At 37.4% G+C, this 26,966-nt stretch overlaps 1 protein-coding gene across 1 annotated transcript in view; it reads left to right on the top strand.

Annotated features, from left to right (window-relative positions):
- Window positions 1-26,966, top strand: part of DTWD2 (DTW domain containing 2) — a 105,117-nt gene that overhangs the window by 76,327 nt on the left and 1,824 nt on the right. Inside the window, exon 5 of the mRNA XM_047083696.1 lies at window positions 21,993-22,121. Within this exon, the coding sequence (XP_046939652.1) occupies window positions 21,993-22,121 (129 nt within the window). The remainder of the gene's footprint in view (window positions 1-21,992; window positions 22,122-26,966) is intronic.

Raw genomic sequence — 26,966 nt, 5'->3', positions numbered from 1 at the left:
GCGTTCCGTTTGTACAGGTCTTTAATTAATGGGAAGTCATTTCCTAAGTCAGCTAGGGAATTTTATTTACCTTCATTGTGCTATAGCTTTGAACATCTTGCAGTTCTCCTGTTAAAGATTCATTTAAAAAAGGTGAGCCAAATGTAATTAAGTCACAGGAGTTGCCATTTCATCACCCTCTTAACCAAATTCAAATGATTTTTTTTCTACTTCATGTATTTATGTTCTTACAAAGTGGCCTTTTCAACAGCAAGTAAGAATTTGGACATAAAATATAAACTCTAGTATATCACTGAATATAGCATCACTGTGGGAAGCAGTTCTGTCTTTTCTTGAAATTGTTTTTAGCACTTTTACTTAAATTCTTTTTACCATTATGCTAAATTGTCGATAAGGAAATCTCCTCACTGGTGTTACATTTTAGTGTTTTCTGCATGGTCTGCTTACGGGTCCAGATTCCTTGGCCTTTTCTTACTTTTTTTTTTTTTTTTTTAACGTTTACTTGTTTTTGAGAGAGAGAGACAGAGTACAAGCGGGAAGGGGCAGAGAGAGAGGGAGACACAGAATCTGAAGCAGTCTCCAGGCTCTCAGCTGTCAGCACAGAGCCCGACGCGGGGCTCGAACTCATGAGCTGTGGGATAGTGACCTAAGCTGAAGTCGGACGCTCAACCGATGGAGCCACCCAGGTGCCCCGGCCTTTTCTTACTTTTAATAGTAAGCCCCGTAACAGACAAAAAATTTATTTGGAGCCATGTGGTATTGTGTGATTCAGAGCACTTATTAAAAAAATTTTTTTTTATTATTTATTTATTTTTGAGAGAGAGAGAGAGAGAGAGACAGAAATACAGAGTGTGAGTGGGGGAGAGCAGGGAGAGAGAGACACAGAATCTGAAGCAGGCTTCAGGCTCTGAGCTGTCAGCACAGAGCCCAATGTGGGGCTTGAACTCACAAATAGTGAGATCATGACCTGAACTGGGCCGCTCAACCGACTGAGCCCTCCAGGTGCCCCGATTCAGAGCACTTCTGAAGAGCTCTACTATTGTATAAATAAAAAAAAAAAAAAAAAAAAAAAGAATTTTAACGTTTATTTATTTTTGAGACAGAGAGAGACAGAGCATGAACGGGGGAGGGTCAAAGAGAGGGAGACACAGAATCTGAAACAGGCTCCAGGCTCTGAGCCATCAGCCCAGAGCCCGTCGCGGGGCTTGAACTCATGGACCGTGAGATCATGACCCGAGCCGAAGTCCGCCGCTCAACTGACTGAACCACCCAGGCGCCCCTGTATAAATTTTTTTCATAACTGTCACTAAGTATCTTCATTTACAAACTACTTCTCTACTTGCTACCTTCTTAAATCGAAGGCATTTTTCTATCAGTTAGTGAGCTCCTTCTCCAGGGTGCTTTCCTCATTGGTGAGGAAAAAGTATAGAAAAAACTAGAAAGCAGAGCTCCTGTCTGTCTTGGGAAGAGAATGTGACTGGTTGGCTTGTATGTTTATTTGCTTATAGGTGTATTTATAAAACAAAAGTTCATTCAACACTTTTTATGTGCCGGGTCCTTAGGTATCATGAACATAAGATGAGCAGACAGCAAGTTATCGTTTCTTGAGGAGCACCGCTGAGTTGGGAGAGGCAAGCACATAAATTTAACTATAGTACAGTGCTCCAAGAACAATGGTAGTAGGTATTTTGGGAGAATAGAAATATCATGTATCCCAATAGGGGCAGCGATGGAAGGTTTCCTGTAGGAGCGGTATTACCCACCTAAAGAATGTGTCAGGAGTTACCCATGGGAGAGCAGGAGAAGGAAGCATGCCTCTGTGAAGAGGGGAAAGTGGGAAAAGAGCATCAGAGAGCAGAAACAGCAGCATGTATGTAAGGAGCTATAGGTAGATCACGGTCTTTAGAAAATGGCGTACAGGTAATGAAATGGTAAGAAAAGATGCCAGAGAATAGAGAGGGCCTGGATTGGGGACTTTTTAATGCCATCATTGGATTAAAGCCTGGCATTATGTACTGGAAAGATCCTTTCCATTTTTTATTGGGTTAGAATACACAACAGCATTTACTATATCGTTTTTAAGTGTACATTTTTAAGTGTTTAGTCTTAATGTTTATTTATTTTTGAGACAGAGAGAGCGAGAACGAGTCGGGGAGGGGCAGAGAGAGGGAGACACAGAATCTGAAGCAGGTTCCAGGCTCTGAGCTGTCAGCACAGAGCCTGACGCAGGGCTTGAACTCACAGACCATGAGATCATGACCCCTACCGAAGTCCGACACCTAACCGACTGAGCCTTCTTAATTTTAGATGGCAGTAGACCACTTGATATTGAAATACTGCAAAGCTCTGTGGTCACCTTAGGACCCAAAATCTTCTTTATGATAGGAATGTGTATATATACTGCCACAATAAGTCTGTGAAACAAACAACCACACATATTTTAATAACATGTAAAAGTAAGTTTGTTGGTCACAGGGTGAGCTGTGTATGCAAGGCAGCTCTGCTGGTCTTGGCTGGGCTCACTCTTATAGCTGGTGTAGACTGGCTCTTGGATAGATAGATCCCTGAATGTGATTAGCTTTTTCTCCACTTGCTTCTCATCCTGTAAACTATTCCAGGCATATTTTCATGATGATGGTGGCAGATACATAAGAGGAAGCAAGCAAGTACTCACGTGCTCAGTCTAGTGCTATTTATTCCCTATTATGGAGGAAAGGCCCTTCTGTGTACTCTGTTCAGTACCCTGTGGGTCATGAGATTTCCTCTTCTGGCTGGAGTGAGCAGACACATACCCAGCCCAGTGTATCAGCCAGGAGCCATTATCTCTCATCCTTTTAGGTGACTTTGGTGTTTAAGATTCCTTAAACATAGTATGGAAAGCAGTAACCATAAAGTAAAAGGTTGATAGATTTTACTTCATTAAAATAAGAACTTGTAGCCATTAAAAGAAATTAGGAGACTGAACATGCAATGGATAGAAAGTATTTGTGATATATGTTATAAAGTATCCTATGAATCAGTAAGAAAGAGGAAGAGCACCCAATATTATGAAAATGGGAGTGCACATATATACATGCACACACATGGCAGGTTATCAAGGAGTAAAAGAAAAAGAAAAAAAAAAACAAAGCTTACACATATAAACACATAAATATAAAGTAGGAACAGTGACCGAATTAGGGACAGAATATTGACTACTGTTGAGATCTCTTAAAAATTTTTAAACTTTTCTATTTTAATTGCAGCTTTAATCAACTTTCTGACTTTTAAAATTATAAATTTTGTAACATAGATATAGAGGTTTGAACATTATCAGCATTAACAGTATCACTAATTTTTTATGTTAGTAAAGCAGTTTACATTTTACAGAATGCGTTGCCATACTCATTTTCATTTGGTCTTTCTCTAATTCTGCCATGCACAGCAGATGAAGGAAACGGACACAGAAGTTACATGGCTTGGTCTGGGTCATAAAGATGTATTTGGTGATCCTAGGGTTGCCCAATCCCAGTCCCAGTCCCAATCCCTTTTCTACTTCACCTGGATATCTTTCTAAAAACATTCACAAACCCATTATTTCAAGATAATGTCAGATGGCAAGTATGCTAAGAGGTACAATACAGCCCATCTTCATTGTGCAACAAGCAAGTGGTAAACCAAGATTCCTCTGCTATCCTGGGCTGGCTGGGGTCCCAAATGAGGTCCTTGTTAGTAATAATCACCTTTGTTTCACTGGTTCCTGCTTCTGCCTAATAAGGTCTGACCATAGTCACCAGCAAATCATTCACCATTGCTGTTTCCTAAAAATCCCTAAATGGTGCCCTACCTGAGCTCCCCAGTTTGGTCAGTTTCCCAGAATTATTCCTTTCTTGTAACTCTCAAGTTCTGTTTCTGGACCAAGCTTGTGGCTTTTTTCCTACCTCTCCCCCCCTTAAAAGGTGTATGTGTATCTCTAAACCTCTTATCTATATGTGTTTCTTTTTAAAAAATTTTTTTTCAATGTTTATTTTTGAGAGACAGAGACAGAGCGTGAGTAGGGGAGGGGCAGAGGGAGAGGGAGACAGAGTCCAAAGCAGGCTCCAGGCTCTGAGCTGTCAACACAGAGCCCGATGCGTGGCTCGAACCCATGAACCATGAGATCATGACCTGAGCTGAAGTTGGTTGCTTAACCGACTGAGCCACCCAGGCGCCCTTACAATCTATTTCTGTTGGGATTTTTTTTTTTAATTTTTTTTTTTTTAACGTTTATTTATTTTTGAGACAGAGAGAGACAGCATGAACGGGGGAGGGTCAGGGAGAGAGGGAGACACAGAATCTGAAACAGGCTCCAGGCTCTGAGCTGGCTGCACAGAGCCCGACACGGGGCTTGAACTCACGAACCATGAGATCATGACCTGAGCCGAAGTCGGACGCTTAACCGACTGAGCCACCCAGGCGCCCCTCTGTTGGGATTTTTTAAAACTTTCTTTAAATAACAAAAAAAATGCATACATCTGCTTTTCTTCATTTGTAAAATGGATAATAAAATTCTCAGCCTTATTGCAATGAAAGTGAAGGATATAGGGGAGCTTTTTGAACTGATGAATTGAGTAGAAGAAAGAAAAAATACAAAATACCCTGAGAAACTATTTTCTACCCACTAGACTGGCAAACATTTAAAAAAATCTGATGACCTCAGATGTTGGAGTTGATATGGAGCAAATGGAATTCTTACTACTGAAGAGTGTATAAAATGTAACTACTTTGGAACAGTCTGTCATTGCTTCAAGAGGAAAGTATAACCCAGTACTTTGATACTAGTTTCACTTCTATCTGTGTACTCTGGTGAAGCTTGCGCACTTCTATACTAGGACACATGAACTCCTATTATTTTGTTCATAATAGCAGATAACTTTAAAGATCACATGTTTCAATGAATACATAAATTGTGACAGATTTGCAAACAGACGTATTGCAATTGCAATTCAGACAGTAATGAAAATGAATGGACTAAAGCTATAGGAATCAATATGAATGAATCTCTGAAATATTCTGAGAAAGACAAGTCACAGAAGAAAAATTACCTTTTCTATAAAGCCTGAAAATAGAGAAAGTTGAGCAGTGTCTTATTTAGGGTACCTAAAAATAAGAGAATTATAAAAACTTTACAGTAGTGGACATCTCAGAGGAGGTCAAGTTGTTTAGGAGAACTTGTGCTGTTTTACTATAAACATTCTTAAGTGAACTTGGATGTATGGATCTTTCTGTCTGTCTCTCTATCCATTGGTCTGTCTATATTTTTGTGCCTGTGTGGAGCATACAGAGAAGAGTCTCCTGGGAGCATCAGTCATTTTGGTTATATTCTGTTTCTTAAAAAGTTATTAAAAGATTCAGGGCTGTCAGTTTTAGTCTTCTATTTGATAACTCAAATATTATATATTTTTATAGATATTAAAAATTCCACAATTACATGTTAAAATTAAGGTGTGGAAGAATAAATGCTATATGGTACATAGTCATTGTCTCTAGGTCGTGAAATTACCGAGTACTTTCACTTTTTATATTATGCATTTCTAAATCTTATAGGTCTTTTATAATGAACATGTAATTTCTTTAATCCACAATATTTTAATTTAATGTTTTTAAAATTTACATCCAGTTAGTTAGCATATAGTGCATGTTTTCCATATTTAAAAGTCTCTTATGTTTTGTTCCCCTTCCTGTTTTTATATTATTTTTGCTTCCCTTCCCTTGTATGAACATGTAATTTTTTATATTTAGAAAAGACATTAATGATTATAGAAAGTAAGCACAAATGCAAAATTTTTCTAATATGTTGCTAATATAGTGACCTTGAGTTATATGCTTTCATGTATTAAGCTGTCATGTCAGAGTTAATACTAAAGATTCTTGTTTCTGAAAATCACTAGACCAGTAATTATTTTCATTTCAGACTTTCAGATAAGCATCATTATCTTTCCCCAGAATTTTGATAAGTCCAAATTTAGGATGATGTTTTCTATATGGGTATAACATATAGCTAAATTTAGAAATAATGATGACCTCTGAGTAGTCAAAAGACTGTTAATGTATGCTATGTTGTTACAGATACTTTAGTATCCACTCATATATAATATTATTAAACAATTCCAAAAACCGCTCACACTAAATATAAGTTTCTAAGTTGTGCAACAAATATCCTCTGTCTGCATGACATGATCATTTTTAGGATTTTTTAAAATAACCTTTAACCAAATGTAAATGTGTTATTATGAAAAGTTAGGGTAAAAGATTATAAACATTGTAATTTTAAAGGAACAAAATGTAAATTCTGTGGTTATTAAATGAGAGTCTCTATGATTATTTAAAACATATATTAAAAAAATTCTAACTTATGTAAGAATGTTTGATGTCTTAGAAACGTCTGAATGATATAATCACGAAACACTAACTTTCCATGTTACCGACTTGAACATACTTCTTGGGTTGGCAGTTTAGAAGCTTTCGGTTTTTTTCATTTTTATGGTAGAAAATAAATATGTGTGTGTGTACATATATATGTGATTAGACAAATATAACAGTTGTAAAAAAGGTTTTTTTCTGACATCTGTTTTCCTTATATGACTATACAGTTAAAAAAATTGCATGACATTTATTCCCTTTAGTATTTTTTTCCTCCCAAGTGAGTGCTCTAAAAATGTCACTTTGAATTAAAGCATAATGTTTGGAAGAGATAATTTATTTATGTTCTTAATGTAGATTTCAGTAACATGCTGAGTTTACTCTGGTTGAATTTTTCCTTTATCCCAAAAAGAAATTGCTGAAAAGACAGATTTTCTATTGTAGAAAAGTATTAAAATTGCATAGAATAAAGGAAACTGATCCTTTTCATATTCCTAGAGAAGGATTGGATAAGCACACACATATTTTATAATTAAACATGGTTCATATTTGGTTTATAAAGTCTAAGAGCTTTCTACAGATTTCTCAGCTTAAATGGAGGTGTATTCCTTTTTCTACAGTATGAACAATTGGCTAGATTTCTAGTTCTTGTAGGATTTATGTGTCATCAGTGGGCTTTCTCTGCATTATAAACTTAGTAAATTCCCTCAAAAGAGATAAATTATGATTAATATTTGTTTCCCAATTTCAACTTTTCTGTGTAAAAATTAATAATTGGCTAAAGCATTTGTTTATCAGCTTTATAAGCTTAAGTCAGACACAAATCCCTAATCTCTGTATATAGATTTATTTTCCCCTTCTCATTTCTGCATCTACTTCATTAGTAATGTCACAACCCCCCCCCCCCCCCAAATGTATGTGTTTACTGCTGGGTTTGAATGCATAGCTATGGTTGTTTATTTTCTAATGATGATAATCAGTGTTCACTGATTCAACCAATATTAATTGAACACCAGCCACTGTGATTGTCACTGTACTTGAAATTAGATAGAATATAGTGGTAAGTAAAATAGACAGTTCATGTCCTAATGGAGTTTACATTGTGTAGAAATAGCAACTTAGATCAGTATGTGATTACAAATTAAATTCTGTGAATGGAATATAAGGAGTACTTCAAAATGGAGGTTTGACTGAAGCTGGAGACTCATGAAGACGTCTGTAGCATTTGAGAACTGAAGGAGCTCAGCCAAAGCTGAACTTGGCTGTAGTTAGCCAAGCAAAGCGAAGAGTGAAGACATTTCCATACTTAGTGTGGCTGGTATGTAGTGACAGAGGGAGGGGGAAGGGTGGTGCTATGTAATAGGTGATTTACAGACTGTGTGAAGGATTTTGCTTTGTGTCAAGTTGAGGATTTTCATCTGAGTAATAATGTGATTTTTTTTTTTTTTTAAAAGAATCACTTGGCTGACACATAGAGAATGATTTACAAGAAGACTACAGTAGACACAGGATGTCCAGATAGGCATTTTCAGGGATTCAGGCTAGAAATGATGGTGTATTGGAATTGAGTACTGTCTTTGGAGAAAAAGTTATTCAGACATAGAAATCATACTAACAGTTACAAAGATTGTGTGTCTATGTCTCTGGCTTAGAATATTGACCTTGTCTAGTAGAAAAGGAACTAATTAATATAGATGGAGTTAGGTTCTCTAGATATTGTCAATAAATTAAATATACACAAATAGCTTTTCTAGGGATTAAGCAAGTGATGGGAATCTTAATAAGATGATAGTAAGTTAAACTACAGGAGAAGCTTTCATTAAGCAGATGGTGAAAAACAACATAACAATAAACTACAATTTGTTAAATATTGCATATCATCATAGTTGATGCTTTCATTGTAACTAATGCTTTCCACAAAGAAGTGTGGAATTAACATGCCACTGTTTTGATTAACCATCTAATAGAATTTTCACTTAAATCGCTTGAAAAGATGAATGATAAGCTTTGGGAAAATTCAGTTTTGATTTAAAATGATAATTGTTTTTCTTACTGAGTAGAAAAGAAATCCCTGTAATTTGATGAGAATTCTCCACTTCATATTCCTTTTTCCATAGTCTTCTCATTCTCCCTTGCAGTTAACATTGTTTCACTCCTTTTTGGGGTACAAATTCATCAGCCTTATATGTGTCACTAAAAATGCATTCATTTATTTTCTTAAGTTTATTTATTTATTGAGAGAGAGAGAGAGAAAAAGAGAGACAGTGTGAGTGGGGGAGGGGCAGAGAGAGAGGGAGAAAGAGAATCCCAAGCAGGCTCCACATTGTCCACGTAGAGCCTGAAGTGGGGCTCAAACCCATGAAACCGTGAAATCATGACCTGAACCAAAACCAAGAGTCAGACACTTAACTGACGGAGACACCCAGGAGCCCCCAAATGAATTCATTTCTTAAGGTCCATATCTGACATTTATGTACCTATTTTTCACGCTACAAAGTTGACAGAATTATGCTCTCTCTGAGGGGAACGTATTGTATCATTAATGACAATTACGCAGGGCTTTTATGTCACCCAAATTGTGTTTGAATGAATTCATTTAAGAAATACCGGTTCACTTTTTGGATTTCACTAGCATTCTTAAATAGTCTGAGAAAATGAACAGAGCAAGTATAGGCATTAGCTAACATCTCAGTATGTTGACTACACTTGAATGGACAGTGGTCTTAATAAAATTAAATTCCATAACACTACAAAATATAATGCATGTTTGTATTTCTCTTAGCACCTTTTCAGCTGTCAGAGTGATCATTGCATATTTGAGTTTTAAAAACTTATTTATCAGTCAGCAGCTATTTACATTCCTAGCACTCTTTTAGGCTGACAAGAAAGTAGAGATCAGGGTCACAGTTTGGCTGATTATTGTTCTTTACATAATAGTGAAATAATATTATGTTTGCACATACATGTATTCGATATTGCATATGCAACTTTTTCCACTTTGCCGTACAATGAAGAGTGGAGAGAATAAACATGAGATTTAATCAGGGCCCTGATAGTGTTTACCTAAGTGATGGGAGATAATGAGAAGCCAAGAATTTTAGTGCTTGAAAGAATCTCAGAGATAGATTTAAATCAATTATTTTATTTAGTAGTACAGTGAGACCCTGTAACCGAAGTAGCCTACCCAAGGTCACACAGCTAATTACTAACAACTATCCTCTGTTTTCTGTTGATTTTAGTGTTTTGTATAGCAGAGAAAACTTCTAGTGATAAAGAAGGAGTATTTATGCAGCTAATGCTCATCATGAGAATTTTTAACAGCATGTTTTATTTTAAGATGTGCATACACCATGTTTAGAGGCAAGAAATACTTAATCCTATTGTAACTGCCATTCAAGTCAAGAAATAGAACATTGTTGGCACCCCAAAAGGCTCAGACCCACCTTCCACCACATGTCAGTACCTCTTTCACTACCTTCTTTCTTACGGCCAAAGGTAACAGTACCTTGACCCCTATCATAATTATCTCTTTGTTTTTTATTTATAGATATATGTATTCCCAAATGATCCACTTTTGCCCAAGTTTTGAACCATATTGTGCATTCTTTTTTTTTTTTTTAAGTTTATTTATTTATTTTTGAGAGAGGGAGAGAGAGAACACAAGTGAGGGAGGGGCAGAGAGAGAGGGAGACACAGAATTTGAAGCAGGCTCCAGGCTCTGAGCTGTCCGCACAGAGCCCGACTCGGGACTCGAACTTGGAACTGTGAGATCATGACCTGAACTGAAGTTGGACACTTAACCGACTGAGCCATCCAGGTGCTCCTATCACTGTGCATTCTATTGTTGATAAACATTGGGGTTGTTTTCAGCTTGGAGCTATTATGATAAGTGATGCTCTGAATGTTGTTGTGCATATGACTTGATGTACATATGCAAGAGTTCCTGTCAGTGTATACCTAGAAATGAAATATATAGGTCATGGGTTAAGCATAATTTCTGTTTTACTAGATTTAACCAAAGTGTTATAAAGTGATTGTAACTGTTTACATTCCCACCAGCGATGTCTGGCATTTGTTCTCTCTAACATTTTGGTGATGTCAGTGTTACAGATTTTCTGCCAATCTGATGAGTGTGTAGTATCTTCTCATTTTGTTTTAATTTTTTCATGATTATTAATGTGATTTAACACCTTTTTATATGTGTATTAGCCACTTAGATGTACTCTTTGTTGAAGTGCTTGCTTATTTTTTAAAATATATTTTTATTTTTTCATTTTTAATTTATTTTAATTTATTATTATTACTATTTTAAAAAAATTTTAATTCAAGTTAATTAACCTATAGTGTAGTATTGGTTTCAGGAGTAAAATTTAGTGATTCATCACTTACATATAACACCCAGTGCTCATCCCAACAAGTGCCCTTCTCAGTGCTCCTCACCCATGTAGCCCATCCCTGCACCCAACACCCTGCCAGCACCCCTCAGTTTGTTCTCTGCATTTAAGAGTCTCTTATGGTTTGTCCCCTTTCTGTTTATATCTTAGTTTTGCCTTGTTGAAGTGCTTCTTACATCTCTTAACCATTTTTCTTTTGGCTTTTTGCGTTTCATTCTTGTTTGTTTCCAGGAGTTCTTTATATATTTTGTATCTCAGCCATCATTTGGTAGTTGTATATATTGCAAATATATTGTTTTTCCACTCTTTTTATACTGTGTTCTTGTAAATGGAATTTTAGATTTTAATGCCGTTGAATTTCTCAGTTTTCTTTTTTTTTCAAGTTAGCGTCTTTTGTGTTACAGCATTCATTCTTCCCTCTCATATTCTCATCTTATCTTCTAAAAATTTGGAATTTTATCTTTTATGTTTGTATTTAATCTACCTGTAATTGATTTTTGTGTTTGGTGTGAGCTGTGAGTCTAATTTCACTTTTTCCCCTCCCATTTGGCTGTCTGGATTTTTGCACATTTATTTTCCCAGCACCATTCACTGAAAATGCCAGTACAGAACTCACTGTGTTGGAGTGCCACCTCTGTCATGTATCACTTGTGCACTCATGTGAGAGTATATTTCTCTGCTTTAAATTCTTTTCTGTTGCTTTGTACGTTTCTGCCAGTTCCACACTGCCTTAATTAATGTTGCTTTACGCTAGGTCTTACTGGTGGAACAAGTTCTTCTGCTGGGTTCTTCTAGAATATCTTCGTATTTTTTCCGCTTTGCATTAACACGTAATTTCAGAATCAGTTTCATGAAACTACACTAAAACCTCTTCAGATTTTTATTGAAATTTAATTGACTTGTAAGTCAAATTTTGAGAATTAACACCTGTATAATATTTAGTTTTCCATGGTATGAACATAGTGTATGTCTCCTCTTATTTTGGTTTTTTGCAATGTTGCTCAATAAAATACAGAATGTATTTGGTTCAGTTGTACACAAAAAGTCAAATTATTATGTATAAATCAAGTCAGGTCTTAGCAGTTATGATACTCTGCAACCCGTAATTTTTTACTGTTTAGGTGTCCTGAACTCTGTATTGTTCAAAGAAACAATCCTGTTGTTGACTAAGTCTTTTTTATGTATGTCTGCACTGTTGTAAAATCACTTAAACATCACAGATAAGTCACGCATGTGAAGAGGAAGAGGAAGATAAGAAAATATGTTGAAAGCATTAGGCAGATAGAATACTCATGCAAGATCATGCAAGAAATGGAAATTTTTTCTTTTAAAAGTGATTTTCAAAAACTCTAACAGATTTCTGGTCTGTCTTTTCTGTTATATAGGGTTGTGTGGGAATGTTTTAAAGAAATATGTAAAGATTTGGTACAAGATCTAATAACTTCAGTGATTGCACTTTTTTATTGAAGCTCAGCTCACATACTTAAAAGATGAAAGAGTAAAAACCTAATATATTCCTTGTCTGCAAGTATATTTTTAGTGAAAATATTTCTGCATTTCTTTTTTTTACAGGCTTGTAACTCTAGGAATATTTTATTTATCTGCCCAGATAACTTGTTCTTCTCCGGGATTCAGTAAAACCTCTCTCTTGTTATCTCTCCTGCTTCCGAGTCTGCTTTTTCCCTACCTGTTCTGTAGGTTTCCTCCTTCCATCCTGTGAAAGTTGACTTCTGGCTCTGTCCTAAATTCCATCTCATCCCTCACCCTTGGCCAGGCTCCTCGTGTGGCTTTATTGCGGTAAAGCTGAGAGCTTGGCCCTTAGTCGTTAAATTAGGAAGGAAACATTGGATATCGCCAATGCTGCCATCCTCATTCCCATGACACCACCCTTATCCACACCTTACCTGTGTTGAGTGCTTATTGTATGCAGCTGTTGCTCAACACTTTGTATATGGCAGCTCCTTAAAGCTGTTAATGTTTTAGGCTCCGAGAGTTCAAGAAACTTGCTGGAGGTCATACCACTCTTCTGTAGATTTAAATGTAGGTGTGTGTCGCTTCCCATCTCATGCTTTTAGTTGTGCTTCCCTGCCTCCCAGTCCACACACATTATTTCGGTTTGAAGTTACAGAAGAGACAAATGTTTTTAATCAATAAAATATCATACAGTTTAACACAGAGTAAATTTTAAAATAAAAATCTTAGGTGGCAAACGAACTTATGAAGTAATAGTATAATGTGTGCTTTATTTCACACCCGGCCTAATTGATGATTCATTTTTCTAGAGCCATTTATGAAGCCATGACAGCTTTTGAAACAGAACTGCTAGTTATTTTTCTGTAAATGTTTATTTTTTTAATTTTTTTTAATTAAAAAAATTTTTTTTAACGTTTATTTATTTTTGAGACAGAGAGAGACAGAGCATGAATGGGGGAGGGTCAGAGAGAGGGAGACACAGAATCTGAAACAGGCTCCAGGCTGTGAGCTGTCAGCACAGTGCCCAACGCGGGGCTTGAACTCACGGACCGCGAGATCATGACCCGAGCTGAAGTCGGCTGCTTAACCGACTGAGCCACCCAGGTGCCCCTGTTTGTGTATTTTTGAGAGAGAGAGTGCAAGCAGTGGAAGGGGAGAGAGAGAGAGAGAGAGAAAGAGAGAGGAGAGAGGAGAGAGAAGAGACAGAGGGAGAGAGGAGAGAGGAAAGAGGAGAGAGAGAGAGAGAGAGAGAGAGAGAGAGAGAGAGAGAGAGAATGAATTCCAAGCAGGCTCTGCACTGTCAGCACAGAGCCCTATGCAGGGTTCAAACCCATAAACCGTGAGATCATGACCTGAGCTGAAATCAAGAGTTGGATGCTCAACTGACTGAGCCACCCAGGTGCCCCAGAGCTGCTAATTCTTAAATGAAATTTATCTTTGGTGAGAAATGTTTGACTAGCAAGACATTAGAAAGTTGACTATTGGGGCGCCTGGGTGGCGCAGTCGGTTAAGCGTCCGACTTCAGCCAGGTCACGATCTCACGGTCCGTGAGTTCGAGCCCCGCGTCGGGCTCTGGGCTGATGGCTTAGAGCCTGGAGCCTGCTTCCGATTCTGTGTCTCCCTCTCTCTCTGCCCTTCGCCCGTTCATGCTCTGTCTCTCTCTGTCCCAAAAATAAATAAACGTTGAAAAAAAAATAAAAAAAAAAAAGAGAAAGTTGACTATTATTATTTAGATAAGACTAGTTGGTTCATCAATTTCTCATATCCTAAATAAGTTTCTAATTTAAGTTTCTTGATAAAGGATATAAACTGATATAAACCTAATATGAAAGAATGCATATCTGTAAGCATATTTAAGTTGGACAATTTTTTTTAATGTTTATTTTTGAGAGAGAGAGACCGAGAGAGCAGGGAGGCGTGGTGAGAGAGAGACGGACAGAAGGTCTGAAGTGTCTGTACTGACAGCAGTAAGCCTGATGTGGGTCTTGAACTCACAGCTCGAACTCACAGCTTGAGGTCATGACCTGAGCTGAAGTTGGACGCTCAACTGACTGAGCCACCCAGGTGCCCTACTCTTTTTACTGTAAACTGCCATTTCCATCACTGCTTTATCTGAGAAAAGATAGGAAACTTTATTCAACACTTGACCCTAAGACAAATATCTTTTAGAACCCTGTAGGCTTAAATTTTAATAAGCTCCACTAGAGGGCAGTTCTCCAGGTTAACATGAAAGTTTTTGTATGTTGGAGAATTAGCACGTAACTTTATTTCTCATTTTGATGTATAAGAAAGTGCTAAGTTTTAAACCAAATCTATAAGTTTTTTGTTGTTGTTGTTTTGGAAACAGATTTTCCCATAGAAGTTCTGTTGTAAGATGAAGTTCCTCAAGCCATCCTAGAAAAAGACAAATAATCATGTATTTTAGGAAGTGGCACTAATATTACCATTTTATCTATAACTAATGCCTATTTTAATGTTATTTTTATCAGTTTTCCTGAGTTTCTACATTAATCCTGAAATCTCTACCCTATGAAAAAGTTTTGCAGGCTTCAGAGTGCAGCAGGGCTGGAGTAAGACATGGACACTGATGTTTATGAGTACTTTTCACTCTTGGGTAGAGGACGCTTCCTTCTATATCAGTGTTGTTAAAACGATGTTCAGAAGAACCCTAAAATTCTTGAGGGGGTGCCTTAGTCTTGCTTTACAGAATAGCTTTGTTGTTTTTGTTTAACGTGTTGAGGTTCGCCTAGCCTTTAATTATTAGCCTGGTGATAAGAGTTCCACTCCTGAATAATAAGGTTTTATAGATTCACGTATCTGCTTCACCACGACTGATTTTAGAACTTTGACTTACTTAACTTCACCCTCTGCACTTCAGTTTCCTCCTCTGTACAATGGAGATCATAGTAGTACTTACTTCACAGGGTGTTTGTGAGTCTTAAAAGAGACAATATGAGTACATTATCTGGAAGGACACTTAGTGTCCAGTAAGCGCGTAAAACTTTGAACATACGTGGGTCAGTCTGTGTCAGATCTGGCAACTGTCTGATGCCAAGGTTGGGCTCTTCCAACCGTTAGATCGTATTGTTGAATTAAACTAAGGGAATGAAAGGAATGAAAGGGATTGAAAGATTGAGGCTAGGAGAAAAGATGTTCTGCCTCTCAGAGGTTTGCTCGTAGGCTCAGATGATGAATCTTGCTTGTGGAAAGTCATAGAAGAAAGGCTGCTGCAGAAAGGAGGGTTTTTATGTGTGTCTTCCAGTGGTGAAGACTTCAGGATGCTATTAAAAGGGAGTTTATTTCAGCCTTTTCCAGACTAGAGTTGTTTCAGAATGCCTGGGAAGTAGATTGCTTTTCCTAGAAACCTGTAAGCAAGCTGATCAAGTGATTAGAAAGTTTTGTGACTCTTAATAATTGAGAAGCACAATAGTTTTATGGAGTAATGACTCTTGCCTTAAAATCGCCTGAGTACAGATAACAAATAATTGCCATCAAATTATAAAAATATAACATTTGTGGGGATGGGAGGTATGAATTAAAATTTAATTTTGAGGTCTTATTTTAGTGTGTTTTGTTTGATAAAAGAATTAACTAATATAATAGTAAGTTATTTTAAAAATGCATATGTTTTATTGTTCAGAGATGCCATGGCATGTTATTTCCTTGGATAACGTACTTACTTATTTTGTGGCCCTAAAAGCAATGACTAAACCACTGCACATTCTATGTCACCCAGACTTTTAATGATATAAGACATTTATATCAAGCTAAAGATGTACTTAGGAAGGGACATTTGAAAAAGCCCTTTTTGAAGGCATCTGAACAGTGATCATAGCCATCAAACTATTATCTTGCATTTCTTTTTTGTTTCTTTTATTTTTAAATTTATTTATTTTGAGAGAGAGAGAGAGAGAGACAGAGAGAGAGAGACAGAGAGAGAAAGGGAAAGGGAAGGGTGTGGGGCTGAGAGAAAAGGAGACAGAGAGTCCCAAGCAAGTTCTGTGTTGTCAGTGCAGACCCTGATGCAGGGCTTGATCTCACGAACCATGAGATCATTACCTGTGCCTATAAATCAAGAGCTGGATGCTTAACTTACTATCCAGGTGCTCCTGTTCTCTGCTATTCCTTTATTTTTTTTATTTTTTAAATTTTATTAAATTTTATTTTTTAAATTTACATCCATTTACTTAGCATATAGTGCAAAAATGATTTCAGGAGTAGATTCCTTAATGCCCTTTACCCATTTAGCCCCCCCCCCCACAACCCCTCCAGTAACCCTCTGTTTGTTGTCCATATTTATGAGTCTCTTATGTTTTGTCCCCCTCCCTGTTTTTATATTATTTTTGCTTCTCTTCCCTTGTGTTCATCTGTTCCGTTTCTTAAAGTCCTCATATGAGTGAGGTCATATGATATTTGTCTTTCTCTGACTAATTTAACTTAGCATAATATCCTCCAGTTCCGTCCATGTAGTTTCAAGTGGCAAGATTTCATTCTTTTGGATTGCCAAGTAATACTCCATTGTATATATATACACACATCTTCTTTATCCATTCATCCATCAATGGACATGTGGGCTCTTTCCATACTTTGGCTATTGTCGATAGTGCTGCTATAAACATGGGGGTGGATGTGTCCCTTCGAAACAGCACACCTGTAGCCCGTGGATAAATGCCTAGTAGTGCAATTGCTGGGTTGTAGGGTAGTTCTATTTTTAATTTTTTGAGAATCCTCCATACTGTTTTCCAGAGTGGCTGCACCAGTTTGCACTCCCACCAGCAGTGCAAAAGAGATCTTCTTTCTCCACATCCTCATCAACATCTCTTGTTGCCTGAGTTGTTAATGTTAGCTATTCTGACAGGTGTGAGTTGGTATCTCATTGTGGTTTTGATTTGTATTTCGCTGATGATGAGTGATGTTGAGCATTTTTTTCACGTGTCGATTGGCCATCTGGATGTCTTCTTTGGAGAAGTGTCTATTCATTTCTTTTGCCCATTTCTTCACTGGATCATTTGTTTTTTGGGTGTTGAGTTTGATCAGTTCTTTATAGATTTTAGATACTAACCCTTTATCTGATATGTTGTTTGCAAATATCTTCTCCCATTCTGTTGGTTGCCTTTTAGTTTTGCTGATTGTTCCCTTTGCTGTGCAGAAGCTTTTTATTTTGATGAAGTCCCAACGGTTCATTTTTGCTTTTGTTTCCCTTGCCTCTGGAGATGTGTTGAGTAAGAAGTTGCTGCGGCCAAGATCAAAGAGGTTTTTGCCTGCTTTCTTCTCGAGGATTTTGATGGCTCCCTGTCTTACATTGAGGTCTTTCATCCATTTTGAGTTCATTTTTTGTGTATGATGTAAGAAAGTGGTCCAGGTTCATTTTTCTGCATGTCTCTGTCCAGTTTTCCCAGCATCATTTGCTGAAGATACTGTGTTTATTCCATTGGATATTCTTTCCTGCTTTTTCAGAGATTAGTTGGCCATGCATTTGTGGGTCCATTTCTGGGTTCTCTATTCTGTTCCATTGATTATCTGTTCTTGTGCCAGTACAATACTGTCTTGATGATTACAGCTTTGTAGTATAGCTTGAAGTCTGGGATTGTGATGTCTCCTGCTTTGGTTTTCTTTTTCAAGATTGCTTTGGCTATTCGGGGTCTTTTCTGGTTCCATACAAATTTTAGGATTGTTTGTTCTAGTTCTGTGAAGAATGCTGGTGTTATTTTGATAGGTACTGCATTGAATATGTAGATTGCTTTGGGTAGTATTGACATTTTAACTGTTTGTTCTTCTTATCCAGGAGCATGGAATCTTTTTCCATTTTTTTGTGTCTTCTTCAGGTTATAAGCTTTCTATAGTTTTCAGTGTATAGATTTTTCACCTCTTTGGTTACATTTATTCCTAGGTATGTTATCTGGTATTCTTATATATTAAATATATATTTAAGATTTAATGTTAGAGAAGAAAGGAAGGCATTATAACAACAACTGTTTCCAGGAATTCAAATTTTAGGCAATTCAGGGAATCATTGGCAAAGACTGAATGCAGGATCTAGAACTGGAAGAGTTGGGTGTTTCTAAAATGGGAGTTATAGTATAGGCTTAGAATCCATACCAGTAGAATTCTAAACCCGGCACTGATTTTCCTGTTCCTCAAGAAGTTACAGCAAGAGTACTCAAACAGTCTAAACCCTTGGAGAACCAAGTTCCAAAAAGATCAAAATTACTGAAGTGTTCTTTGAATCAGCATGGCTTCTAATATTTGGAAATTAAGTTTCTATATAATATGATATATCAATATTACAACAATCATATATTATAACTTGAAATTATTAATATATAATTAATTGTATTGTGATATGTAATTAATATATAATTATAGTTAATAATATATATTATATGTAATCTTAGGATTAGATTTTACACCCTCAGGTCCATGTATCTGATTTTTGTCGATGAAGAGGAACTGAGAAGCAAAATGACCTTATTGAAACTAAGTGGTTAGCTATTGTCAGGTTTGATATAAAAATCCTGGTCTTTCCATAGAGCCTCATACTTTCATCAAATTTTAATTTTTTCTTTTCTGAGAATTGTAAATTTTGCCTCGGATTTCCTTGAACTTTTATTTAAGAAGACAAGTCACTTTCTGAGCACCTGTGTGGTTCAGTTCGTTGAGCTTCCAACTTCAGCTCAGGTCATGATCTCACGGACTGTGGGTTTGAGCCCTGCAATGGGCTCTGTGCTAACAGTTCAGAGCCTGGAGCCTGCTTCAGATTCTGTGTCTCTCTCTGCTCCTCCCCTGCTCATGGTCTGTCTCTCTGTCTCTCAAAAATAAAGAATAAAAAAAAGTTAAGGAAAAAAAAAAGGCAAGTCACTTTCTGACAAATTATTATTGTGCCTATGACTTCTCAAGAAGATGGATTGACAGGATTTCTTTTGTTCCCACTCATCATATCAAATGTGATGAAGGTGATACAGCACATGTGCATAATAGACATTGTGAGAAGATCCCATTAACGTGCTATATAACATGTCTGTTAATCATAGTACAGACTTTAGTTATTTACTCTTAATATATCTGGTTACTGGATAATTCCTGGAGAGATAATTTGTGAAGGACATTTTGAAGTCTTCTAACACTTGATAAATTTCAGATTCTGAATTTTCATGCAGTCATGTGGGCCATGGTAAGAAGTAAAGCTCCTCACTGAAATAAAAAACTTCTTCTTAATTTATTTTTATATTTTTTAATTTTGGTTTTTCCAAACTTATTTTTTAAAAATCAAATTTGTTCCAATAAACAAAAATCACTGTGAATTTTTCATGTTTCCTAAAGATTTTGTTGTAATCAGATGTTTATTATAAATTTCTCCAGTGATAGAACTGAATATTGAAAGCAGTAGTTGGCTGTGCTCAGTTTTCTAGTTGACCCTGATGACATATCAAAGCAGTTGGTAATTACAGTTAATCAGCATTATGAATTATTCTTACAGTTTTTTTAATCATGGGCTTTCTTTGATCATTGCAGTTTCTCAGCCATTTTTCTCCATCTCTTCCCTCCCTCCGTTTTCCATCTTTTTACGTTGGTAGAAATGCAGAGTGATTTTAACTAAAATGTTATTAAATATGTTTTAAAGAATGTATTCCAAAATTAAACACATTCTGTAGTGAATCTTTTATTATTTACTATGTATGTATGTAAATTTATTTTTTGAGAGAAAGAGAGCATGTGAGTGAGCAGGGCAGGGGAAAGAGAGGAGAACAGAGGATCCATAGTGGGCTCTTCACTGACAGCAGAGAGTCCGATGTGGGGCTCGAATTCATGAACCATGAGATCATGACCTGAGCTGAAGTCGGACACTTCACCACTTAACTGAGTGAAGCACCCAGGTTCCCCTGTAATGAATCTTTTATGATGCCCACTTTACTTCTCTCCCTCTCCCTTCCCTTCCCCTTCTCTTCCTGTCCTCCTTATCTTCCACCTTCTGAGGAGAGAAAGGATCCAAGTTGTAGAGAATTCTTGGGACAAAATGCATTCAGAGAAACAAGGGAGGAAGAGGACTGAGGGACAAGGGTCCAGAGACGGGACAGTTTTAATGCTGTAAAGGAATGAGAGACTGTTAGAACTTCAGAGATACCAGAAAATGAGAGACAACACCTGATTTTATTAAGTGACTACGTGGTAAGAGTTAGACACCACCCCCTCATTCCACATGTTTACATATTTAATGAGTAAAAACTTAAATTCTTACCTACTCACACATCCTTAAGTGTGATTCTTTTCACAGTGTGGGCTAGGAATACGGTTTTATGAGTGTGAGATTACTTGAGTTTCATTTAATTAAAATAGGAATCAAAAGGCCAGAATGTTGGCATTTGGTTTTCTATTGCTTTTCCCATTTCTGACTGTCAGTCATCAGGTGTCAGTCACCTATGTGTGTGTGTGTGGGCACACACATCTCTTTATACACACTCACCCCCATACAGGCATACCCCTGTCAGTCTATATTAAGAAACAGTGGAAGACTAAACCATACAATAAAAAACCCAGTTGTCAATTCTCCAAAGTGATTAAATCATTTTCACTTCTACCACAGTGCATGAGGGTTTCATTTGCTCCATATTCTCCCCATTTGGTGGTGGTAGTTGTTTTGATTTTAACTGTTCTAGCAAGTGTGAAAAGTTATATCATTGTGATTTTAATTTGCATTTAGTCGTGTTGAGCACTTAAAAAAATTTTTTTTTAATAATTTATTATTGAGAGACACAGAGAGAGCATGAGCATGAGCATGGGAGGGGCAGAGAGAGAGGGAGACACAGAATCTGAAGTAGGCTCCAGGCTGTGAGCTGTCAGCACCAAGCCAACATGGGGCTTGAACTCATAAACCGTGAGATTATGACCTGAGCTGAAGTCGGCTGCTCAACCGACTGAGCCACCCAGGCGCTCTGTGTTGAGCGCTTTTATATGTACCTATTTGCCTTTCTTATATTTTCTTTGGTGTGGTGTCTTCGCACTTGTGCCTCCTGGGAAGGGGTTATTAGTCTTTTAATTTATGATTTGTAGTAATTTGCATATACTCTGGTTATATTTTCATTGTGAGATATATGTGTAACTGTCCTCTGAGTATTTAACAATAACAATAACTAGAGGATATTATGAATAGAAGATATTAATACATTTAATATTTTTTAAACTGGCAATTTTGGAAGGAAGTGAACTAGTATTTAAAACACAGACTTTAGGGGCGCCTGGGTGGCGCAGTCGGTTAAGCGTCCGACTTCAGCCAGGTCACGATCTCGCGGTCCGTGAGTTCGAGCCCCGCATCGGGCTCTGGGCTGATGGCTCAGAGCCTGGAGCCTGTTTCCGATTCTGTGTCTCCCTCTCTCTCTGCCCCTCCCCCATTCATGCTCTGTCTCTCTCTGTCCCAAAAATAAATAAACGTTGGAAAAAAAAAATTAAAAAAAAAAATAAAACACAGACTTTATAATTTTTTTTAAGTTTATTTATTTATGAGAGAGAGAGACAGCATAAGCAGGGAAGGGGCAGAGAGAGGGGGAGACACAGAATCCGAAGCAGGCTCCAGGCTCTGAGCTGTCAGCACAGAGCCTGATGCGGGGCTTGAACTCTTGAACTGCGAGATTGTGACCCAAGCTGAAGTCGGACGCTCAACCGACTGAGACACCCAGGCACCCCCACAGACTGTATAATTTTAAATTTAAAACAAAACTTACATTCTGTTTTTCTGTGTTTTGGTTTCAGGTGCAGTTAAAAACTAGCGTTTCTAGTCAGTATGTAATTCGGACACAACCGACTAATAGGTGCCTTTCTACCCTGGAATGTGCAGCTGCTGCTCTTTCCATTTTGGAGAAAAATGATTACATACAGGAGGTATGTCTTTGGAAGGTTATATTGTTTTTGAAAGTAAGCAGTTTGGTTAGATTTTATCTAGAAATTTAGAAATGCATAACCTATGAAATTTGCAGCTCCAGTGTCAAATAGAGTGTATCTGTAATAGAAATTTGTGTACTGTTATAACCTTCTTTCCCCCTCTGGTGTTTTTCTGTGTTAGTTCAGCATCCAGATTGCGTTATTTAAATATTCATTCTAAGCTGTGCAAACAGCATTTATAATAAGCTAAATTGCCTTTAAGTAGCACAACATTAAATACAGTTTTTTTGTTAGATTTTTCTTTTATTATTTTGTATTTTTCTTTTAGGATTTTGTGTTTTCTTGTACACAACTTTTTTCCTTTTTAATTAAAAGAACGTTTTACGGCAACTTTTTTTTTTGCATTGGTGCTTTTGAGAATGTACCAACTTTCTGTGTATCTTATTAACTACTTGCTGAGAGCATAAAAAAGACAAGTTTTTGAGAAAAAGCACCTGCAGAATATGAAAAGGTTATAACCTGCAATCATCATTTTATTTAATTTCCATGAAAGCCTGATGATTTCATATATAATTAATCATCAGTAAAGAATAACGTTCAATGAGCCCACAAACGTCTTAGTCTTTTGGAGTGTGTAGGAAACTGCACTTAAGGCCAAAGAAGAAAGAATAGCAAAATAAAAAATTGTTAGGGTTTTTTAATCACCGAAGGAAGGTTTTCGATAAATACAACTTGAGAAGATAAGTCAGAGGATAATGAGCGTAACTAAATGGAGTTTTATAACTCTCCCTTCTGACGAGCACACACACACATAGTACTTATTCCTGCCTTCTTTCTCTCTCTCTCATTATACACTATGGTTACTATCATTATAAGAATGTGCCTTACTCATTGAGGAAATTTCATTGATGGATAAAAGCTCAGGTCACAGTAACTGAATTGGTTACCAAGAAAAAGAACAAAAGACCCCCAGAACACAGAGCGTGGAAGAATGCCAGGAGCAAGCCTTGAATTGCTTTTTCCCTCTTCCCTACCCTAAGCTATGGAAAATGCTCTGCAGAGTTGGAGGCTTTCCTTCTTTTGAAAGAAGTAGGCTTTCTTGAGTAGGTTTTTTTCCTATGTGTATCTATGTAAGTAGACTTTGTACTGGGTCTAGGCAATTTCTCTTTCACTGTTCTCTCTCCTTTGAGAAAAAAAAAATCATGAGGGACCCTAGATCTTTATTCCAAATGAGCAGAGAGTGTTCCCTGACTTTCTCCCTCCACTGTAACCTTGCCATCTGCTCCCATGTACCTAACCATTGACATAGCGTTTAATACACCTCTGTAGTCCTTTCTCTTTTTTGTTTATACCTTCTTGAACACAGATAATATACTGTTTCTAGGTATCTTATTTTACAGCTTATTTTACACTATTGTTTAAACTTGCTTTCTGCACAATAAACTTGCACTGTTGTTTGAACTTGCTTTTTGCACAATCTTTGTAGTTTCCTTTTTGTTGATGTAAAACTCTAGATCAGCCAACATCAGACCAAGGACCCATTAAAAGCTCAAATCTTGAGGGGAAAAACGTAATATTCTTTGGCTTTGGATTTGAAACTTTATCTCCTCTCCTTCTCTGGGTTCTGAAAAGAATTGTCTGTGGATTTGTATGTCTTATTTCTACAATTGGTACCAGATCTTTACTTAAGTTCTAAACAAGCTTTAATGTTCTTAGCGGTGGTGGATTTCATAACATTGTAATACAGCAGGGCTAGGGTTTGGGATGGCGTTTGTCCTGCTACTGCTCCACCCTTCCCAGTTTCATAAGATATATGATTCTGGTATTAGTCAGTGTCCCGTTGCAGCAGGGAGGCTTATCTTATGTTCTGAGTATAATGTCTGATAACAGGCAAAGTTCAAGATACAGAAGGATGACAGGATTTGTCGTCTCTTCAGCTTTTGTTATTGTTGTCTGTGGATCAAGCTGAATATGAAATCCCAAAGTCACGGTGAGGTCCTGAAGTTCACATTCTGTTTGCTTTGGTCACCAGGAGTAGTCATACTTTAGTGACCAGGAGTAGAAAAAGGATGTTTGGCAATCAGACGTGGGATTTGGAAGGTGCTGATAAGATTATTGGCTGGAGCATGAGCTGAAGAAATGCATAATGGACCATCCCACATTGCTTATTATTCCAGCTGACCAAAAATTAGCTTTCTCGGTGGAGAATCCCAAGTCCAGCCTGTTCACATCTAGCTACAATTTAAACAAAATACCATTTCATTCCCTTGGGAAATACAATTACCAGCTGTTCTGAACTTAGGTGTTTTCTCTCCTTTCTGGGGAGGAAAGATATGACACACGTTTTTTTCCTTGGTAACCTTTTTTTAAGGGGTCTCCTAATGAAACACCAATACAGTGGGGGAGAGTGGTAATTCTTCAGCTAGCTTTATTCTATGGAGGTAGATAAGGCTCCTCAAAATAAAGAGCTTGGCGTGGAATAGCCTTCTTAGTCTGCTGATTCATCCTTGTCCTTTCTTCCTGAGCAGTTTTTCACACACTCTGAGTAGCACAGTGTGAGCTTTGAAGCAGGTTTGAATTAAACCTTCATCACTTACCATCACCACTTTGTGCCAGTGGGCAGTTCATATAATCTCCTGTGCTTGTTTGCTTATCTATAATACACCAGAAAGAGTTACCTCTTACTATTGGTGTGAGAATTGGATGGAGTAATTTTTGTTAATCGCCTGACACCAGGCACTCCAGAAGAATTAACCCCTTTGTTCTTTCTTGCCCGCCCCACCCCCCCACCACACCCCTGTTCTTCCCCATAAATTGACAAAAGTTTTGAATTAAAGATTGGTGATTTTCATTCAGTTACTATAAAATTTACCAGGGCTTTTCACACCTTGGAAAGCTCAAGCTTGGGTATTTTTTAAATAATAGAACCGTTTCTGCTTATGAACCTGTATAGCTAGATGTGGTAAAAGCTTTGTGCACAGTCTAAGTGCCAGTAGTTGGTAATCATGGGCCGTTCAGAACTGTCACTTTATACCTGCGGACAAAAGGGTTTAAAAAACACTGATTTCGTCCCAAATAAATTTTTAGAAACAAACTTATTTTTTTGTTCCTCTGAACAAATATATAGCTTCACGTTGCCTCAGATATAATGTTGTTAGTTTATACAGAAGCAGTATCGCTTATTATCATGCAGTGTGCCGAACATGTTAAATGCATCCTCTTAGTCCTCTTAGTGTAACTAACCTAATAATGATGTCGTAAGGTTGACAATGTTTTCCTCATTTTATAGATGAAGAAAATGAGGCAAGGAGAGATTTATGTGGCTTATCCGGGAACACCTAGCCAGCAAGTGATTACATCAGTCAAGACAGGCCAGATGCAGCTGCAGTAACCTAACACTCCAAAATCAGAATGGCACAACACAACAGTGTTTTGTGCCTCTCTCTCACTGTCTTTGGGAGATTAGCGGGATGACTTGTGCTCGCTGCAGTTGCTTAGGGGCCCGGGCTGATGGAGGCACTGTGTAGACAGGTCATTCTCCTTTCATCAAGGAAAGCATAAAGGGAGGTGGTAAATTGTATGTGCTTTTCGAGCTACTGCCCAGAGGTGACACATGTTATTCGTGCTCGCGTTTCCTTAACCAGAGCAAGTCATAATGGCCATACCTAACATCAAAGGGCGTTTGGAAAATGTAGTCTGACTGTGTAGCAAGAAGGAGGGTCGGTCTATTTTTGAACAGAAGTATTGACGATCACACAGATGGAGTACGGGTCTAATCCAGATCTGTCTCCAAAAATCATTCTCTTAATTACCTCAGAGAATTGGTAGAGTCTTATCTTCAGGAGATAAAAGTTGAAGGCCCTTAACAATAGGAATATTAGCATTCTGTCCATTAAGAATCTCATGAATGTCTTAAATAGCAATAGAACCTTCCTTCAGTTGTCTCCATCTGTATAATGTCCTAGGTATGTTTTCTAGGGATGATGTTTCAGAATCCAGTCAGTCCACTATGTTTACTCAGGAAGGAAATATATAGTCATTTCCACATTCCCTCTCTTATTTGAAGAAATGAAGACATTAAAGGAAATTATGATAACATACAGATGGGGCTTTCCAAGATAATGTCCTGCAGAACTTTTCCACGATGTTTATCTCTTACCTATTGGGGTATGTCAATTTGATTGCATGTAACAGAGCCTTTATTGTGGGGATTGAACCATGTATATAGAGGCTTCTTTTTCTCCTGTAAATAAGTAATGTGAGGTGAGCAGTCCAGGGCTGGGGATTTCTTCTTTCTTTCGGCCCATCATCATGTGTATTTGACTTTAATCTTTGTCTTTATTGCATTGTAGTCACATGATGGTTATCCCACCTCTAACAGTCCTGTTCCAGGCAAGAAGAAAGCACAAAAGCCCCTGCCTGCTGAGTCTGTCCCATTTTAAAGAGTGTTTCTGGAAGTCCCACCCAAGGACCTCAACTTACCTTTCCTTATATGGACTGTGTCATTAGCCAGTTAGTATTACTAGCTGGATACATTGGCACCTTGAATGACATTTGGAATGATAAGGAAGAAAAGAATGAGTGTGGAGAAGCAACCACCAGTGACTGCCACGATGTCTGAGTTCATTGTAAAATTAAAACCTTTAAGCTCTTTGCTGCCACTTACCTTGTATGTGAAAGGGAATAGATTTTCACATAGACATTGTGACATTTTTGCAACTAAATCTATCAGTTTTTTTTCTTTGTTCCTTTTATTTCTAAAAAACAAACAAACAAACAAACAAACAAACAAACAGTTTCCTTAGTCACGTTTGCTATTGTTATTTGGAAGATTTAAATCAGGGG

This window comes from Lynx rufus, unplaced genomic scaffold (genome assembly GCF_022079265.1).
Source record: "Lynx rufus isolate CCGP_SWC_20201006 ecotype Redwood Valley unplaced genomic scaffold, mLynRuf1.p SCAF_1, whole genome shotgun sequence".
NCBI lineage: Eukaryota > Metazoa > Chordata > Mammalia > Carnivora > Felidae > Lynx > Lynx rufus.
This window is presented reverse-complemented; position numbering and strand designations above follow the sequence as displayed.